The 20,439-nt window shown below is 45.4% G+C and overlaps 1 protein-coding gene across 7 annotated transcripts in view; it reads right to left on the reverse strand.

Moving 5' to 3' along the window:
* Positions 1-20,246, reverse strand: part of EHMT1 (euchromatic histone lysine methyltransferase 1) — a 146,794-nt gene extending 126,548 nt beyond the window's left edge. For 4 of the 7 annotated variants that reach the window (XM_067040201.1, XM_067040200.1, XM_067040199.1 and 1 more), the window contains exon 1: positions 20,172-20,246. In XM_067040201.1, the coding sequence (XP_066896302.1) occupies positions 20,172-20,234 (63 nt within the window). In that variant the 5' untranslated portion in view covers positions 20,235-20,246. Of the gene's footprint in view, positions 1-18,923; positions 18,945-20,171 lie in introns of those variants that run through there. The other 3 variants (XM_067040202.1, XM_067040203.1, XM_067040204.1) reach the window with 3 other exon arrangements.
* Between the last annotated feature and the right edge of the window lie 193 nt (positions 20,247-20,439).

The raw sequence follows: 20,439 nt of genomic DNA on the forward strand, positions 1-20,439 counted from the left end.
GAGTTCCCTGGTGGTCTAGTGGTTAGGATTCAGGCTTTCCCTACCATGGCCCAGGTTCAATCCCTGGCCAGGGAACTGAGATCCCACAAACCGTGAGGCACAGCCGAAAAAGAAAAAATTTTCCAACAAAGAAAAGCCCAGAGGACTTCCCTGGTGGAGCAGTGGTTAAGAATCTGTCTGCCAAGGCACGGGACATGGGTTCAAGCCCTGGGGCGGGAGGATCCCACATGCTGCAGAGCAACTAAGCCCGAGAGCCACAACTACTGAGCCCGCGTGCCATAACTACTGAAGCCCACGCACCTAGAGCCCATGCTCCGCAACAAGAGAAGCCACAGCAATGAGAAGCCCACACACCACAACAAAGAGTAGCTCCTGCTCACCGCAACTAGAGAAAACCTGTGGGCAGCAACGAAGACCCAAGGCAGCCAAAAAATAATTAATTAATTTTTTTTTAAAGTCTAAAAAGGAAAAGCCCAGAACCAAATGGCTTCACAGGTGAATTATACCAAATATTTAAAGAACAAACCCTTCACAAATGCAAAAAAATAGAAGAATACACTTCCCAACTCATTCTATGAAGCCAGTATAACTGACACCAAACACACGAAGACATCACACAAAAAAGAAAACTATCGGCCAATATAATACCCCTTATGAATACAGATGCAAAAATCCTCAACAAAATACTAGCAAACCAAATGCCACAAGATGTAAAAAGGATTCACTACCATGACAAAGTGAATTTACTGCAGAAACACAGAGTTGGTGGAACATATGAAATCATGTACTATATATCATATTAAAAAAAATTTTTTTTAATCATATGATCATCTCAAAAGATGCAGAAAAAGCATTTAACAAAATCCAATACCTCTTTCTGATAAAAACACTCAACAAATTAGGAATAGAGGGAACTACCTCATACTGATAAAGGGCATCTATGAAAACCCAAGGCTAATATCATACTTTAATAGTGAAAGACTAAGTGCTTTCCCCTAAAAATAGGAATAAGACAGGGATGACTACTTTCACCACTTCTACTCAACATTTTACTAGAGGTTCTAGTTACAGTAATTAGGCAAGAAAAAGAAAGAACAGGAATCCAGATTTGAAAGGAAGAAGTAAAACTAATTCAATTCCCAGACAACATGATCTAGTATACAGAAAACCCAAAAGAACCCACAAAAAAAACTATGAGACCTAATGAACAACCTCAGCAAGGTTGCATGATACAACATCGATATATAAAAATCAATCAGATTTCTATACACTAGCAATGAACAACCTAAAAATGAAATTAAGAAAACAATTCTGTTACAGAAACATCAAAAAGGGACTTCCCTGGTGGTCCAGTGGGTAAGACACTGCACTCGCAATGCAGGGGGCCTGGATGCAATCTCTGGTCAGGGAACTAGATCAGGCATGCTGCAACTAAGAGTTGGCATGCTGCAACTAAGACCCGGTGCAACCAAAATAAATAAATAAATAAGTATTTTTTTAAAAAAATAAATTAAAGACTTAAGCAAATGGAAACACATCCTGTATTCATGGATTGGAAGACTTAAGATGGAAATACCTCAAATTGATCTACATATTCAACAAAATCCCTATCAAAATCCCAGAAGGTTCTTTTGCAGATACCAACCATGTTCCTAAAATTCATAAGGAAGTACGAGAGTCCCAGATGAGCCTAAAGAGATCTTGAAAAAGAAGAACTAAGTTGGAGAACTCACACTTGCCCATTTATTTTACTTATTACATAACTACAAAAACCAAGACAAGGTGGTACCAGCAGAAGGACAGACATACAGCTCAATGGAATAGATCTGAGAATCAAGAAATAAACTCTCACATTTATGGTCAACTGATTTTCAACAAGGATGCCAAAACAATTCAATGGGGAAAGAACAGTCTTCAACAAATGGCGGTGGACCAACTGGAGAGCCCCACACAAAAGAATGAAGTTGGGCTCTTACCTCATATCATACACAAAAAGCAACTCAAAATAGAATAAAGACCTAAATACTATAAAACCCTTACAAGAAAACAGATTTCATGACATACATTAGGCAATTATATGGCACCAAAAGTATGAGCAACCAAAGGAAAAATTTTTTTTAATTGGACTTATCAAAATTAAAAACTTGTGCTTACACTCCAATAAAGATGTTAAAAACAAAACAAAAACAGGGCTTCCCCGGTGGCGCAGTGGTTTAGAGTCCGCCTGCCGATGCAGGGGACATGGGTTTGTGCCCCGGTCCGGGAAGATCCCACATGCCGCAGAGTGGCTGGGCCCGTGAGCCATGGCCGCTGAGCCTGCGCATCTGGAGCCTGTGCTCCTCAACGGGAAAGGCCACAACAGTGAGAGGCCCGCGCACCGCAAAAATAAAATAAAATAAAAAATAAAAAACTTCGTGCTTCCAAGGACACCATCAAAGAAAAATTAGAAAGTGAAAGGCAACCACAGAATGGAAAAAAAAAAAAATTTTGCAAATCATATACCTAATAAGAGACTTGTGTCCAGAATACATAAAATCTTACAACTCAATAATAAAAAGACAACCCAATTAAAAGTGGACAAAGGATTTGAATAGACATTCCTCCAAAGAAGATACATGAATGGCTAATAAGCTCATAAGAAGATACTCAACATCACTAATCATCATCAGTGCAAAATAAAACCACAATGAGATACCACGTCACACTCACTAGGACGGCTACTGCCAAAAAGACAGACAATAACGAGTGTGGGCAAGGATGCGGAAAAGCTGGAACTCTCACACACTGCTGGTGGGTGGAAAATAGTCACCTGCAGAAAAGTCTGATAATTACTCAATCAGTAGTTACCATATGACCCAGCAATCCCAACACTAGGTATACACCCAAGAGAAGTGAGGGGAGGTCCACCAGACAAAAACCTGCACTCAAATATTCACAGCAGCATTATTCATAATACCCCAAAAGTGGAATCAACCCAAAAGTCCATCTACCGAAGAACAGAAACAAAATGTGCTATATCCACACAACAAAATGTTATCTCGCCATAAAAAGGAATACGCTGATACATCCTGCAACATGGATGTCCCTTGAAAACATTATGTTACATGAAAGAAGATAATCACAAAAGGCATTTATTGTATGATTCCATCTACATGAAACATCCAAAATAGGCAAATCCATAAAGACAGAAAGTAGATCAGTGATTGCCAAGGGCTGGGGGGAGGGAAGAATAGGGAATGACTGCTTATGGGTATGGGGTTTCTTTTCAAGGTGATAGAAATGTTCTGGAATTAGACAGTGATGATGGCTGCAAAACTCTGGAAAAAATACTAAATAGTACACTTTAAAAATGTGAAGTTTATGATATATGAATTACATCTCCAGTTTAAAAAAAAATCATATGCTCCTAGACTGATACTGGCATTTGGCAATACTTATCAGTGCGAAGACATTTTCAGAGATACAGAAAACTGTATCAAAGATCAGCATCAACAGATGAACATTTCCAATACATTTTGATGAGAGGGAACCAACTCTAAACCCAAATTTAAGTAAAATATCCTTCCAAAACTTCCATTCTTCTGATTAGTAGATCTGTATTACCAAGAAGGGGGAGAAAAGCAGTCAATTATTATTATATTTTTACTTTTGTCAATAAAAAATTATGAAATTATCCTTAATTTTGCTTCTTGGTGCACAAAGCCTAAAATATTTACTATCTGACCTTTGCCACCTCTGGAACAAATGATGCCTGGCGCTGACCTGAGCATGTCTGTGCCTGTTTCAACGAATGGGACCACCATCCACTCTGTTGTTCAAGCGGAACCCAGGATCTGGCCCAGGCCTGGTCGCCAGGAACCATCCTCAGACCTGCCCCATCCGCCACATCAAACTGGCCACCACAGGGAAGACACATCACCCATCTCCTCAAGGACTGCTTCCTCCGCTGCTGTTGCTCTACAATCCATTCCTTACACAGCAGTCAGAAAGACCTTCCTAACATGCACACCTGACCACGCCACTCCCATCCCTAAAGCTCTCCCTCTGCCCTTAGGATAAGGACAAGAATCCCAAGCTTGGCTTCTAACCGCTGGACCAGCTACCTCAGCTGGCTCCTTGCCCCACCTTGCACTACACCCTAGGAGGATGATAAAAGAAACATCCACAAAGCACTTAAACAAGTGGTCTCAAAACATTAAGACTCATAACTGTTCACACTTCATAAGGCTTATTCACACACACCATCTCGTCTTTTCCCCTGGGGCCCCGTAGCGTGATCTTGGGGGCCTGGGCTCCACAGCCCTCTTCAGCACCAGGTGCAGGCCCGGCCTCTCTTCTGGACTCTGTGGACCCACCTTCTCCCTGTTCGACGATCACCTCTGAAAGTTTACCATCTCAAGAAATGACAACTGCGTTCTCGAGGGTGCTCACTTCTTTCACACCCCTCCCCTTTTGCTCTTCCTTCAAGCACACACTGACAGTCTGACCTATTCTTAGCACCTCAGCTGTTCCCACCCTCGCCCAAGCTCCAAGGCTAACCAGCATACTTCAATGCCTTCTGGCCACGCCCCTCCACCCCTGCACCCGAGTCCCTCCAGAGGCTGCCCACCCACCTGAAGGCCTCACCGGGCCTGCCCTCCTCACTCCGTCTCTCCCCTCGGGCCACAGTGCCCCAGCCTCCTCCAAAGACCAGGTGACTCACCTCCAGCCTGAGCCTCGACTGTAAGGCTGACTGAAGGCCTGCTTGACATAAACAGATGAACCAGGTACAGCGCTCTCAGCCCACCCGCCACAGGGAAGGGGAGCGCTCTGCAAGTGGAAGGGCCCCGCTGCCCTCAAAATGCCAAGCTACCCATTCGCCGTCTCTGTTGGAACTAACAGACGGCAGCGTTACTTGCAAAGTGGTAATAATCCTGGATATGGTACAAGAGCACAGAAGAAAGAGTGAACACAAAAGCAATATTCCAGGAAAGAATACATGTGACAACCCACAAGGGCAATTTGTTGATTCCCTCAACATGTTGTGAAACAGTTCACACATGTTCCAGAATATCAGGATCTAAAAGTTCTGATCCTGATCTTAAAATCCATGCCTAAAAGTCCTGGGACTTCCCTGGTGGTCCAGTGGTTAAGACTCCGCACTCCCAATGCAGGGGGCCCAGGTTCGATCCCTGGTCGGGGAACTAGATCCCGCATGCATGCCGCAACTAAGACAAGGCACAGCCAAATAAATAAATAAATATTAAAAATTTTAAAGAAGTTCTACTTCCATTGTAGCACCCAAAAGAGTTTGCACTCATTCACTAATTGCTCATAAATTGAAACAAATCAAAACACGGCAATCCTTAAAATAAACTGAAGCAGTCACGGCCTACCAAATGAAGTTTCTGTCACTTGTGAACAGTCTTACACAATACTGCCACAGAGTATTTTATTTTCACACACCAGACAGGTAAAAGTCCATGGCTACAAATTCCATCCTAAGACACAAGGCGGGGTAGATGGACTGGGCCCCAATGCCCAGCCAGCCTACATCCATCCTCCCCTCTTCTGACCAGCCCCAAAGCGTCGGTGGTAGACAGAGTAGGCCCTGCCTTCTTCTGGGCAGAGTGGGAGAGAGCAGGTGAGCTCTTCGCTCACTCCCATGTCCCGCTGAGTCCCCAGCACCAGAGCACAGAGGCCGCCTGGGTGGGCCCACCAGCATCCACCACACTTCCAAGAAAGGGGAGCCCCTCCCACCACTGACTGGAGGCAGCCTCAGTCCTGGCCCTCAAGGACCTCAGACACCCTGGTTCTCTGCCCAGCAAACATATGAATTCTTTCAGGTCCTGCCCAAACGGCACCTCCCAGCCAAGTCCTCGTTCACCCCAGAATTCAGCACCTCTGGACAGCAGGATAATGCACACGACCCCTGCTGCTGACCCTTCCGGGACACCCGCCGGGCTGCTCCACCCTGGGGTGCTGGTGTGCACAGGTAGTGCCACAGAGATCTGAACCAGGAAGGGGAGGCTGCCCCAAATCTCAGTTCAACATGCTGAGTGTTGACTGACAAAACCCGAAGCAAGGACCACACACCTGGGGGAGAAGTCAGAACCTGAGACCAGGGAGGACTCGGTCTATATGGCGGCACAAACAGAACAGGAGGGCAGACTGGCCACGAGGGCGGCATTATCCTCACAAAGGACCTTCCGACCAGGTCTCTGCACACACCCCAGGGGCACTGCCGTCCTAGTTCCCCACACACGGACAGTGAAGGCCGAGCACTCGAGGCAGTGCAACAGTGTCTCTACAGTCACAGCGGCATCCGTCGCCAGGCTGGGGTCCTTGAGAGCGAGACCCGGGCCATCTTCCTAGAGCAGGCGCTCAGCAGAAGCTTCTCTGTCCCAGAAGGGAGGAGGGAGAGGGGACAGAAGCAGGAAGGAGCCTGGAGCCTACCCATTTTGTTTACACATACAAATTTTATAGAGCAAAACTGTATGAACTGAAACAACAGAAATTAGAAACATAAAGGGTAAGGATGAAGGATAAACCTGTATCTCGACCACAAAAAGCACCAGGCACTGCTTTGCACAATGATCAAATAGTTCACAGCAGACAGGCCAAAACACAGAGACAGAAACTCAATGAGAGAAAAGACAAAGGAGGAGTAGGGGTTACACGCTCCCCGCAGAGCTGCTTCAAATGTCCCAGGACCACGCTGTGCAAGGGAAACCCAGTGAAGCCCAGCACCTGCGGGAGACCTGCCTGTCCCACACACTGGGTGGCACGCATGCACACACAGGACGGATTGTGCCTCCCCGTTTCGTCCCGGTTTGCAGCTAAGACAGTTTATGGGTAGGAAACCTGAATTTACATGCTTCTCCGACCTTCAAAGAGGTTTTACTGTTTTGCTATCCTTTGGTCTGAACTTCACACCGCCTGGCTAAAAGCACAGGCAGAACACCACATCGCCTCCTTTTCCTCCTCTGTGAAATGGAGAAAGTGGGACGGTAACCCTATCTGATAGGGTTGTTGGGATTAAGTGAAAAACCCCACATAAGTCACTTAGTAGAGTACTTACCTCGTATTACACACTAGAAAAAAATCACTAGACATTATCATGATTATTGACCTGCTGGGTCCCAACAAGAGCCTTTTTAAAAAGGTAAAAGTGCATCCACGTGAATAAACGGACCCTTGCAGGGGCCAAGGGCAGGATCCACCCGACCAGACAGGACTCATTTCCAGAAAACAGCAACTCCATTCACTGACAGCACTTGAGACAGGCTCCCAAGCTGTCCCCCATTCAGCGTGTCCCCCAAGCAAAAGTCCACTGCTGAAAATTCCAACACCCCAGCCCCACACTTTAAACTGTCTCACAACAAAGCACCCCAGCTGCATCCGCAGGGGTTCCGCCAGTGCTACACACTCTGCCTCCTCACCCCAGCCCTACCTGCCCAGCCAGCCGCCCTCCTGGAGGCGCCCCAATGCCAGGTGTGCTTCTCCCATGGCTCTCTCTCTGCCAGTGTGCCCTTCAACCCAAACACTGTGCCATGCACATTGCAGGATACCAAATGACGTGTGTGGAAGAAAAGACTGGAGGAGGAGGAGGAGGGCACGATCATCTAAATACCTGCTCTGAGCCAGGCACCTGGCGTGTGTTGCCACCACGAGCCCACGCGACAGGGAGCGGACTACAGGGAGCTGCAAGATGTGCCAAAGGTCAAGGTGAGGCTGGCAGGGGAATGCTGACTGTCTGGCAAACAGTCCACAGTCTCAACACGACACCTGGTCTCACTTCTACAGCAAACAACCACGACAACGTCCAGGTGTGGGCTGTGAGACACACCATCCACCTTCCCCTTCCCCACTGTATCCCGTTACATGGGCAGGGAAAACAGCCTGCACAGGGGGACTGAACACACAGCTTCAACCCTAAAGAAAACGTCACCAGACTTCAACTATTTAGTGACCTTCTACCTGTTATCAAGGCTGACAGCAGGGACTTCCCTGGTGCTCCAGGGGGTAAGACTCCGCCTTCTAATGCAGGGAGCACAGGTTCGATCCCTGGCTGGGGAACTAGATCCTGCATGCCGCAACTATGAGTCTACATGCCGCAACTAAGGAGTCCACATGCTGCAACTAAGACGCAACACAGCCTAAACAGATAAATAAGAATATTCCTTGGGCTTCCCTGGTGGCACAGTGGTTGAGAGTCCACCTGCCAATGCAGGGGACACGGGTTCGTGCCCGGGTCCGGGAGGGTTCCACATGCCGCGGAGCAGCTGGGCCTGTGAGCCATGGCCGCTGAGCCTGCACGTCTGGAGCCTGTGCTCCGCAACGGGAGAGGCCACAACAGTGAGAGGCCCGCGTACCACCAAAAAAAAAAAAAAAAAAGAATATTCCTTGTTTAAAAAAAATGCTGGCAACAGAAGATAGTAAGGACTTACTACAGAAAAAGTCTATTCTAGAGCCTCACATCTGTGGTTTTTTTCCTCATTTATGGCAAAAGCAACAATGAAGTACAGTGGGTAAAGGAAGGTCTTTTAAATAAATGATGCTGGTTCAAGGGCACATCCATATGGAAGAAAATGAATCCTGATCCCTACACCTCATATTTTACACACAAAAAACGATCCCAGAAACTGCAAACTAAACCCAAAGGAAGCAGAAGAAATAATAAAGATTAGAGTGGAAATTTAAAAATAGAGAATAGAAAAACAGAGACTGGGAATTCCCTGGCGGTTCAGTGGTTAGGAGTCTGCACTTCCACTACACGGGGCACAGGTTCAGTCCCTGGTCGGGGAACTAAGATCCCGTATGCTGTGCAGCACGGCAGCTCCCCCCGCCAACCTAAAAAAAGAAAGAATAAAGAAAAACAGAAACTGTCAACAAAACCAAAAGTTGATTCTTTGAAGAGATAACAAAATTGACAAAACTCTAGCTAAACTGACTAAGGAAAAAAAAAAAAGACATTGAAAGAAGGTAAAGCAGACCTAAACATATGAAAAAACACCCTGCGTTCATGGACTGTTAGACTAAATATAATTATGACGATAGTGCTCCCCAAAGTGAATCACAAAATCAAGGCAATCTCTATCAAAATCCCAGAAGGCTTTCTGCAGCTACGGACAAGCTAATCCTAAAATTCATATGGAATTGCAAGGGACCCAGAAGAGCCAAGAACAAAGCTGGTAAACCCATACTTCCCAAGCTACAGTATTCAAGATAGTGTGGTACTGACATAAGGACAGACATATAAACCAATGTACTAGAACTAAGAGTCCAGAAATGAGTCCTGACATTTATGGTCAATTGATTTACAACACAGGTGTCGAGACAAGGCAGTGGGGGAAAGAACAGCCTTTCAACCAGTGGTTCTAGGACAACTAGATCTCCACTTGCACAGAATAAAGTTGGACCCCCTACCTCAGGCCATACACAAACTTAAGTCAAAATGGACCACAGCCCACAATATAAGAGTTAAAACTGTAAACCTCAGAGGAAAACACAGTGGTAACTTCGTAACAATGGATTTGGCAATGGACTGTTAGATATGACACCAAAAACACAAAGAAGAAAATAAACTGTACTTCATCAAAATTAAAAACATTTGGCGCTTCAAAGAACACTATCAAGAAAGTGAAAGGACAACCTACAGAATGGGAAATAATATTTCCTAATCATATATCGATAAGGAATTTGTATCTACAATCTTCAATATACAAAAAATGTTTACAACTTACCACCGAAACAATCCAACTGAAATGGGCAAAGGATTTCTATAGACATTTCTGTAAAGAAGATACACAAATGTCCAATAAGCACATTAAAAAATGCTCAACATCATTAGTCATTAGGGGAAATCCAAATCATAAGCACAATGAGATACCACACCACATCCAACAGAATGGCTATAATCTAAAAGATAGTTAATAACAAGTGCTGGCAAGAATGTGGAGAAACTGGAATCCTCATACACTGCTGATAGGAATGTAAAATGCTAAAGCTGCTATGGAAAACAGTTTGGCAGTTCCTTACCATAGAGTTAACACATGCCCAGCAAATCTACTCCTAGGTACACGCCCAAGAGAAATGAAAACGTATGTCTATACAAATGAATGTATATGTTCATGAATGTTCATAGCAGTATTAGTCATAGCCAAAAAAAAAGGAAGCAACTGATAAATGTATAAATAAAACACAGTATATTCATACAATGGAATATCATTCACCCACATAAAGGAATAAAATACCCCCCCAGCAGGAAAAAAAAAAAAAAAACAAGTTTACGTAGGCACATCCCAAAAGTGTCTAAACAAAATAATCAAAAAGCATACCGGTGCTTAACATCAACAGTCATCAGGAAAATGCAAATTAAACCACAATAAGACACACTACACACCTACCAGAATGGCTAAAAAGAAAAAGACAAACAATATCAAGTGTTAGCAAGGATTTAGAGCAACTGGCGCCTCCTTACACTTGTACTTTGGTACAACCACCTTGAATACGTATGCACATTCCCTAACTCAACACCCCCACTCCTAGGCATACACCCACAGAAACATGCACCTATGTTCACTAAAAGACACATATAAGAATGTTCACATCACCTTATCTGAATACCCCAAAACTTGAAACAACTCAAACGTCCATGCATAGTAGAATGAATAATGAAACTGTGCTATATCCAGACAATGGAATATTATACAGTAATGAGAATGAACAAGCTACCACAGTACACAGCAACACAGATGAATCCTAGAGACAAAATGTTGATCAAAAGAAGGCAAACATAAGTACACACTGCATGATGTCCTTTATACAAAGTTCAGAATCCGGCAAAATGAATCAAGGTAACAGAAGTCAGGATAGCTGTGACCTTTGGGCAATTACACGGCAGACTGCAAGGGGCCCAGGGGGGCTTCTGTGGTTCTGGTAATGTTCCCTGCTTGATCTAGGGTCTAGAGACATATATGACACCAGACACATATTGTGTGCATGTTTCTGTATGTATGTCATATATTAATACAATTTCCAAAAAAACAGTCTTCATGCTTTGGTTACATGTCTTATTCCTATTGAATCTGGTAAAGAGATGGTGACAGATACTACAAAACCATAATGACAGATTCAAGCAGACCATTTCTACAAGAGAAGGAAACAGAAGGGCAGACTGAGCCAGAGGTGGGGGAACCCCTGACCATTCACTGGCCCATATGACAACTGGCATTTTGTTTCACCCTAGCGTTCAAGGAGTTCACAGAACACAGGCAAACAGCAAGGTTGAGGAAGTAATCAAGACTCTCTAAGCCTAAATGCCAGCCATGGAATCTGATGGAGAGTAGAGGACCTAGACTCCAGGGAGAGAAATCATCTTAACAACCAGCTTAGCCAACAATTTTCAAACTACACAGGACAGAGAGCTCTCTGGCTTTTCTTTGGCTAGCACTTATCAGGAGGCTACTGGGTGTCAGTCCCTCTATCAGTAATATCAAGAATCTACCACTGTAAAGCAATTATACTCCAATAAAGATGTTAAAAAAAAGAATGAAAAAAAAAAGAATCTATACCTCCTGCCCATATGAGTTGTACTTCATGTCACTAAACAGTTTTTCTTTGTATTAAGTATTCCAGCTAACAAAAAAAGACTTCCATTTTGCAACCCCTAATGAGTTAACGATTCTGAGCAATGAATATCGATGACTGTTAATATCACAAAGCAAGATTTACTGTGCCTGATAAAAAACTTAATACCAGTTACAACATATTCTTGCTAAAATTTTTTAAAAGACAAACCTATTATACATCTGATGGAGCCCCCAGCCCAAGAGCTGTCTAACGGAAAGATAATGTGAGCCACGTATGTAATTTTTAATTTTCTAGTAACCACATTTAAAACAGGAATTAGACAGACTTTCCTGGTGGTCCAGTGGTTATGACTCCACCTTCTAATGCAGGGGGCACGCGTGTGATCCCTACTTGGGAAACTGTGATCCCACATGCCATGCCGTGTTGCAAAAAAAAAAAAAAAGAAAAATTAGAAACACAAATTACTTCTAATAAATGTTACTTAACCTAATACATCCAAAATATATATTTCAACATGCAAACAATATTTTTTAAAGTATTAACATGATACTTCACATTCTCTCTTTCACACCAAGTCTTGCAAATTCTGCATGTATTCTGCACTTACAGCACATCTCAATTCACACTAACCACATCTGGACTGCTGAAGAGCCACATGTAGTGAGTGGATATCATACTGGAAAGCAGAGCTCTAGATCTTAAATATCAATGGTAGGAAGTAGAGGACAAAGGAACATGTTAAACAACATGGTAAGAATGTCATCAGCGAAATCAAGGTTATAGGAAACTTTGGGACACATGAACCATTATCTTCAAAACTTAATTACGGGGACTTCCCTAGTGGCACAGTGGTTAAGAATCCACCTGCCAATGCAGGGGACACAGGTTCGAGCCCTGGTCCGGGAAGATGTCACATGCAACGGAGCAACTGAGCCCTCACACCACAACTACTGAGCCTGCGCTCTAGAGCCTGCAAGCCACAACTACTGAAGCCCGCACACCTAGAGCCCATGCTCCGCAACAAGAGAAGCCCCAGCAATGAGAAGCCCGCGCACCGCAACTAGAGAAAGCCTGTGCGCAGCAATGAAGATCAAACACAGCCAAAAAAATTAAATTAATTAATTAATTTAAAAAACTTAATTGCAGGACTTCCCTGGTGGTCCAGTGTGCAAGACTCAGTGTTCCCAATGCAGGGGGCCCAGGTTCGATCCCTGGTCAGGGAACTAGATCCTGCATGCCTCAACTAAAAAGTCCACTTGCCACAAGGAAGATCCCTCATGCCACAACTAAGACCTGGTGCAGCCAAATAAATAAATGTTTTTTTAACAACTTAACTGCAAGAGAAAAATAAAGACATGAAAATCAATATACTGAGAATTAAGAGATAACTATCAAGGGCAATGAATAAACCATATTTTGAAATGAAATGAAAAATCTGAACAGTGAGTGAGTATTTATTGACTGAAATATCTATATTAACTGAAATACAGATGAAATATATCTAAGAACTGCTTCAAAATATTTGAGGATGGATTGGGGAGCGGCCATGAGGAGACAACTGTTGACATCGGGGGACAGGAACATGGGGCTCATTCTACCACCATATCTACTTCTGAGTTGGTATGAAAAAGTTCCATAATAAAAATTCTGAAATATCTACATATGCATTTGTCTGCATACGCTCAATGATTATAATACTGGTAGCCTGCCAAAAGAAGAACTGAGTGGTTAGAGGACAAAGAGGCAGATGTTTCACTTTATAATTTTATACTTTTTGAATTTTGAACCATGTAACTAACTCATCTACTCAAGATAAATTTAAACACATATGCCTTGACTCAATCCACCACAGGGCCCAAGCCTACTCGGTGGTCTCCCTGCTGCCATCTTTTTAAAATGTGAATCCCTAAAATAAGCCCTCGCTGATTGTCTACACTGCTCAGGAGACCATCAACTTGTTACCACAGCGACAAGGCCCTCAATGACCCGATCCCACCTGTCCAGCTTCAGCTCGTGCCCCTTCTGACCCATAATTCCACCGTGTACCAAAGGTTTCAGTGTCACAACCCATAACCGAGGAAGCTGGGACATCTATAAAACAAACAACACGTGGCTACTGAAAATGTTAAAAGACACAGAAGCACGTGAGATGATCCGTGAAGGAAGAGTGCAAACAGCACGCACGCGCTGATTACAGCCAATTTTAAGTACGAACGTGCACACTCAGATCAGAAACAAACAGATGACAAATATTTGGCATTCTTAGGTTTCTAGGTTTCAATTTTCTACATTTTCTAAAATGCCTGATTTCTTTTTGAAATGTACAACTGTACCTTGCACTTCCATTTCATGTCTTATCTCCTTTAGGACCTGGACTAACTTATTTTCCTCAAGTGGCCTTTCCCAGCACAAGTCTGCCTGCAGCAATGAGCGCAACAGCACGGGCATTTTCTTGTTTACTTTGAGCTGATTCCATCTCAGTTCCCGCTTGGTAATATTTGCTCTATCACACTCTTTAAATTTTGTGAAATCAGAGACCAATCTCATAAACTTGCATATCCTCTTACACAGTATCTAGAATAGCACCTCATAAAGAGAAGGGGCTCATCAGTGCTTATAGACCGCTTGGAAAGAGCATCTTAAATATACTCTGATCAGAACTTACAAACCTATTTAAAGTGGGATGCAGAAAGCAGTCCAAAAACTTTTCCAAAGTAAAATATCAACTGACAGTGATGTTACGGGGAAAGTGACTTCTGACTTCTTATCTAGGAAGACACCACTTCAAAGGAAATGCCACCTTTGAAGAGTTAAAGGAACCACTTCAGGGACTTCCCTGGTGGTCCACTGGTTAAGACTCCACACTCCCGATGCAGGGGGCCCAGGTTCAATCCCTAGTCGGGGAACTAGATCCCGCATGCCACAACTAAAAGAGCCCACATGCCGCAACGAAGATCCCACGTGCTACAACTGAGACCCGGTGCAGCCAAATAAATAAATAAATGTTTAAAAAAAAAAAAAAATCACTTCATCTTTTGTGTTTTAAAATCCAACACCACTGAAGACTTTTTTGTTTTTGTTTTCTTTTAATAAATGAAAATACTAGAAGTTAAATAAAAGTGGGACAGTAAGTGGAAGAACTTCTCAACTCTGGAACTCGTGCCCTTTGTACCACCCTGCGGTAGGCCAAAATAACTGGGCTCCAATCACCATTCCCTATGTGATGTGCTGACCAAGCAATGTAAACTGAAATGAAACTGCCCACCTACCGTAAGATAACGGCATCCATCAAACATGCTAAGTCCCATGAAATAGCAAATAACAGAAAGTTCCTAAAGGGAAGAGCCCAAAATATGGTTCCCATAAGCTAAATTATTTTCAAAGACAAACTCAGTAAAATGTGGTCAAACATACAAAACCGTTTTGTGATATGACAGCAAGCGGGGGCTCTGGCCCCCATTGCGGCATGGACCACGTGTGGGATCTCCAACAACTAAGCTACCCACAGATGTCCTTTTGGGCCTCAGGGCTGAGGTACACTTACTGCCCTTGCTAACCTCTGTTATGACTCCAGAACCTTCCCTGGTTATGATCCAGAACCACATACTACATAATAAGATCTGAGATGGGCAGCCCTTTCCACAGGATAGCTGTGCTTTTAGTGTGGGTGAAAATCTGCTTCTCAAGATTTGTAGCAAATGCTTCTGACTTCTGGATGCAGAACAGACCTTCCACTCCCTTCTCTTATCAAAAGATAAACAAAAGACAAGAACAGGAAAGAGAAACATGCACTCCACCTAGGAAACATTTCAAACCCCTACACAAAACATGAATAGGAAGACGGAGGCTGGAGGAAACCTCGATCACTCCGCAGAGCAGAGCAAGGGGAAACCTAACAAGGTAGTCACTGCCGAGGATCAGGCAGGCTGGCCCCACAGTACCATGGAAAGTCTCTAAAGCCAGAGGTGATGCCTGAAGTTGAAAAGGGATGTGGTGTAAAACTCCAAGTAAGGAATGTTGTACTCTCAGGTCCCCCGGCCCCTCCTGTACACTCAGACAAGAACTCTTCTATAGCCACAAGCCACCAGAATGTACCACACTAGGGGACAGCAGCACAAAGAAAGACAGGAGTAGGCACCTCACTGAAAGCAAGGGAATTAGGCAAAGGCTACCCAGTGAACCCTGAGAAGGCCCTCCCCTTCCCCCTGCCCTTTAACCTAGCTCCAACACCCATCCCACGAGGCAGAGACTGAAGGCTCCCTTTCCAAGGAAACCGAACCAGAGGACAGTAACATTTGGAGGAGAGCCACTAAAAAAAACACACACATTAGTCATGACCCTCCAGGGAAAGCAAGAAGTAAACAAGCCCCCCAATACACTCAGCTTCCCATTTTTAGTACTTTATTCATAAAGATGAATAAACAGCCAAGGATCACCAGACACTGGAAGAAGGGTTTCCAGCACGAATGAAAGAGACCAAAAGATACAACAGCAAAGAGGAATGCACAGGAAACAGAAAAAGTGCAGGAAACAAAATTTAATTTTATTTTCTTAATTTTTAAAAAATTTAACTGAAATTAAGAGATAAGCAAAGATACTGTATACATAAAACAAGAAAAGGAGGAAATAAAAAAGGAACAAAGAACAGTAAAGAACATGAAAATATGAAAGAAGTTAAAAATTCAGTAACAAATTGGAAAATTGTCAAAACACACTCCCAAAAAGTAGAACAAAAAGATCAAGCCATGACGAGGAGAAAAGATTTTTTTAAATTAGAATATTAAGTACAGGAAGTCCGACATTCAAATAAAGGAACTAGGGGGCTTCCCTGATGGCTCAGTGCTTAAGAATCCGCCTGCCAATGCAGGGGACACAGGTTCAAGCCCTGGTCCAAGAAGATCCCACATGCCGCGGAGCAACTAAGCCTGTGCACCACAACTACTGAGCCAGAGCTCTAGAGCCTGAGAGCCACAACTACTGAGCCCACGTGCCACAACTACTGAAGCCCATGCGCCTAGAGCCTGTGCTCTGCAACGAGAAGCCACCCCAATGAGAAGCCCGCGCACCGCAACGAAGAGTAGCCCCTGCTCACCTCAATTAGAGAAAGCCCACGCATGGCAATGAAGACCCAACGCAGCCAAAAAATAAATAAATAAATTTATTTTTTAAAAAAATAATAATAAAGGAATTGGAAAAAGAGAACACAGAGAAAATAGTAGAGAACAAACTATCTCAAATACATACTACAAAAACTCCCTATAAATAAAAGAACATCAATCCCCAGATTTCAAGGCTACTCAGTACCCTGTAGGATAAATGAAAAAAGGCTACAGCTAAGGCCTATCATGAAAATTAGGAAAATCAAGGATGCAAGGATCCTAAAAGTTTGATGTGGGAATAATGCTTACTAAGGATTAAGAATCAAACTGGGGAATTCCCTGGCGGTCCAGTGGTTAGGACTCCACACTCTCACTGCCGAGAACCCGGGTTCAATTCCTGGCTGGGGAACTAAAATCCCACAAGCCACGCGGTGTGGCCAAAAAAAAAAAAAAAAAATCAAACTGGACTTCAACAGCAACAACAAAAACTAGAAGATGCTGGATCAATAACTTCAAAATTACTTGCAACCTGGAATGCCAAGCTCAGCCAAACTTATTCTTTAAGTGCGGTGGTAAAATAAAAACATTTTCAGATATGCAAGTTCCAAAAGTGTGCCTCCCAACAAACTCCTGGAGAGCTAGTGGAGACTGAGTTCCACCACCATGAGTGAGTGAACACACAGAGGGGAGCATTAAGAGGCAGGGAAGGGGCCAGAATCTCGAGGAGGGCAACGTGCACAGGCCCAGAAAACAAGCATCCCGTCCGGGCTGGGGTGCCTGAGGAGCACTGTGGAACCAGCTGGTGAGCTGACAGGGCTGAATGATAAAAACTTAAATTGAGAAACATTTACAGAATGAAAGGTGCAGGAACATTATTCCGAGGTTCATGGGGAATCAGGCCAATGAAAAATAAAGCAATTACTAACTCAAGGGAAGTAAAAAAATCCGCCCAAGAAAAGAAATCCAATTGTGGTTTACCATCCAGCTCAGCACGGCACAAAAAATGACCTGAACAGACTGACGAAGATTTTGATATAGATTTAACCACAACTGTGAGTTACCTAAATGAGAAGCAGAGTATGAGAGAACTGAAATCATCATCTACCATTAGTGAAAGCCAACAGATAACGCCTAAAATTGGTGCATGAAGGCATGACAACACAAGCGTGTTATTTAGAAACATGAGGCAAAGACTAAGAGTGGCTGCTGCCTCTCTTGAAAAGCAGGAGAGGATGGCAGCTTCTTTACTGCCTTTTAGCACTATTTGACTTTCTAAACTCTGTGCGTGTGCATGCATTATTTTAAGAAACACAAAACAAGGTTAAAGAAAGAGACATGTAATAGCCACCCTGCTAGAAAAGCACAGAATTTGCCTGAGAAGCCCCTCCTGCTGAAAGGTAACGTCTTGCTGGGTCAAAAGCTTTAGGGGACCCTGAACATACATTAAACCCCAGGAACCCCCACTTACTAATCCACAAAACAGAGGACGCATTTCATTACCTCAGCAGTTCTTTTCAGTTTGAAAAACTGGTGACCTTTTTCTAGGTCAAGGAAAAGAAGAAAAAGTAAATATACAGTCAAATAAATTTCAACTGTCCACTTTCTGGTTTAATTATCTGGCAACTGGGAAACCCTGACCCAGGAACCATTTCGCCGATTTAGTGGCAACAGATGACCTCATGCCTACCCACTGTCCAGGAGGCCCCTCACCTAATGTGCACCTCCGTAATAAACACTTAGGATCACAAATCTAAACCCAGAGTTTTCATTAGCTTAAAGTGACCGCCACAGACACAGCTCAACAGTCTCTGGAGGCAGACCACCTGCATCCATCTTCTCCACCACAAGCTCCGAAACCTGGGGCCACATTGTGCCTGTCTTCCTCCTGTGCAAATGGGGATATAACAGTACCCACCTCAAAAGATCGCTGTCAGGCTTTAATGAGTGAATTCACGCAGCTAAGGCAGGGCGGACACAGGTAAGGGCTTAGTAAACGGAAGCTGTCATTGCTGTTGGCTCAGTCAAGCCCTCTATTCAAGGCTGCCTGTGGAATCAGAGACATCTGGGGCGATTTGTTCATCAATTATTAATTAAAAACCTACTATGTGCCAGACACCAAACAACTGCTAATCCTGTAACTGGCTAGGCCAAGTCATTCAATCGCTTCCAAGTCTTGTTTCCCGCATCTGCTAAATAGAAAATAACAGTACCTGCTGCACAGAGCAGAGACAGCTAAAGGAGAGGACTTACCTAAAGTGCTTGCAGTGTCCGGGACCCGGAAGTTGCTCAATAAACTGTATCATAATCACTACACATCTTCTCTCCTACAAGTGACTTGGGATTATCTAATTCACCTTTTCTGTTTTTCTGAGCCTAATATACACTCCTTGAGTGTTGAAGCTGCTAATAAACAGTCCTTGCGTTGAATTTAGGAACTTCCCTGCACCTTCCCAGTTTACTTATATCCACACCCCCCAAAACTGCTAGAGAAAATTAAAGAAACGTTAAAAGACTGTGCATTATCTGGATAAAAATATACTACGTCTACACACCAGGTTACTGCAAAAGGGCCTTATCACACACCTTAGCTTTCTGATCTTTAGAAGTCCCCGCAGTTATTACACATGGAGTAATTCACAGAAAAACTGCTAGTTCATCACTTTTTTCCAAACTGGTCCCTCGTGTCAGCCCGGAGAGCGCACTGTTTCTGCACTTCCCCGGGCACACCGCCTCCCGCCTGCTTCTCCCTTCTGCGGGAAGCTAGTGGCCCATCTCACAAGAGTTTGCTTTCTCTGTTCCTACAAGCAAGGGAAAAACTATCCCTGAGGACGAGCAAAGGGGAGGCCAGGAACATTAACAAAAGCATGGGAACTTTTTACATCCAAAGCCCGCGTGAGCGGTTTGCCTGGAAATCAACCGAAGTCGTGCATTCCTGCTCCTGACAGCCACCGGGGCGGGCAGCATTGTCCGGGGAGAAGCGCGCCGGCCCGGCCAACTTTTCCTTCAAGACCGAGCCATCCTCTTCGGAACAAAGTGAAAGGTCAGCAGGCGCAAGAGCGGCGCCGAGAGCGCACAGCCTCGCCTCGCTCGCGCCGCCAACTTGGCCGGCTCGCCCCACTTTCCCTTTTGTCCTCCGCCCCTTCCGCGGGGCTCCCGGCCGTGGCCCGGGGGCGGGGGGCGCCGGCGGGGCGGGCGGGCGGGGCGGGCGGCGGCTCTCCTCGCCCGCGCCCCCGCCTCGCCCGCGCCTCGCCCGCGCCTTCACCTCGCCCGCCAGCCCGCACAAAGCGCGCCCCGCGCAGCGCGGCCCGGACGCCCGGCCACCTCGGCCCGGCCTCGGCCTGAGGCGCGGCGGCGGCGGCGGGGAGGCGCCGGCCAGCCCGCCCCCCGTCCGCTCGCGCCCCCGCCCGCGCGCCCGCCCCGCCCGGCCCGCCGGCCCGCGCCCGCCCCCGCCCCCACGCCCGCGCCCGTGCCCGCGCCCGCCGCCGGCCCGCTCCTCACCTCAGCATCGGCGGCGGCCATGGCCCGGGCCCGCAGCGTGGCCCCGCCCCTCCCGCGCGCCATCGCCCCGCCCGCGCCTCGCGGCTCAGGGCGGGGCGGGGCCGGTCGCGCGCGTCTGCGCCTGCGCCCGCCTCCGCGCCTGCGCGCTGCAGCCCGAGAGCGGCGTCCGCGGCGTGGGCCTGCCCCGGCCGGAACCGGAGCGCGACGGCCGGCCGCGGGGGTGGGGCCGGGCGCAGCGGGCTTCCGGGGTCGGCGCGGCGCCAGACGT

This window comes from Kogia breviceps, chromosome 8, assembly GCF_026419965.1.
Source record: "Kogia breviceps isolate mKogBre1 chromosome 8, mKogBre1 haplotype 1, whole genome shotgun sequence".
Taxonomy (NCBI): Eukaryota; Metazoa; Chordata; class Mammalia; order Artiodactyla; family Physeteridae; genus Kogia; species Kogia breviceps.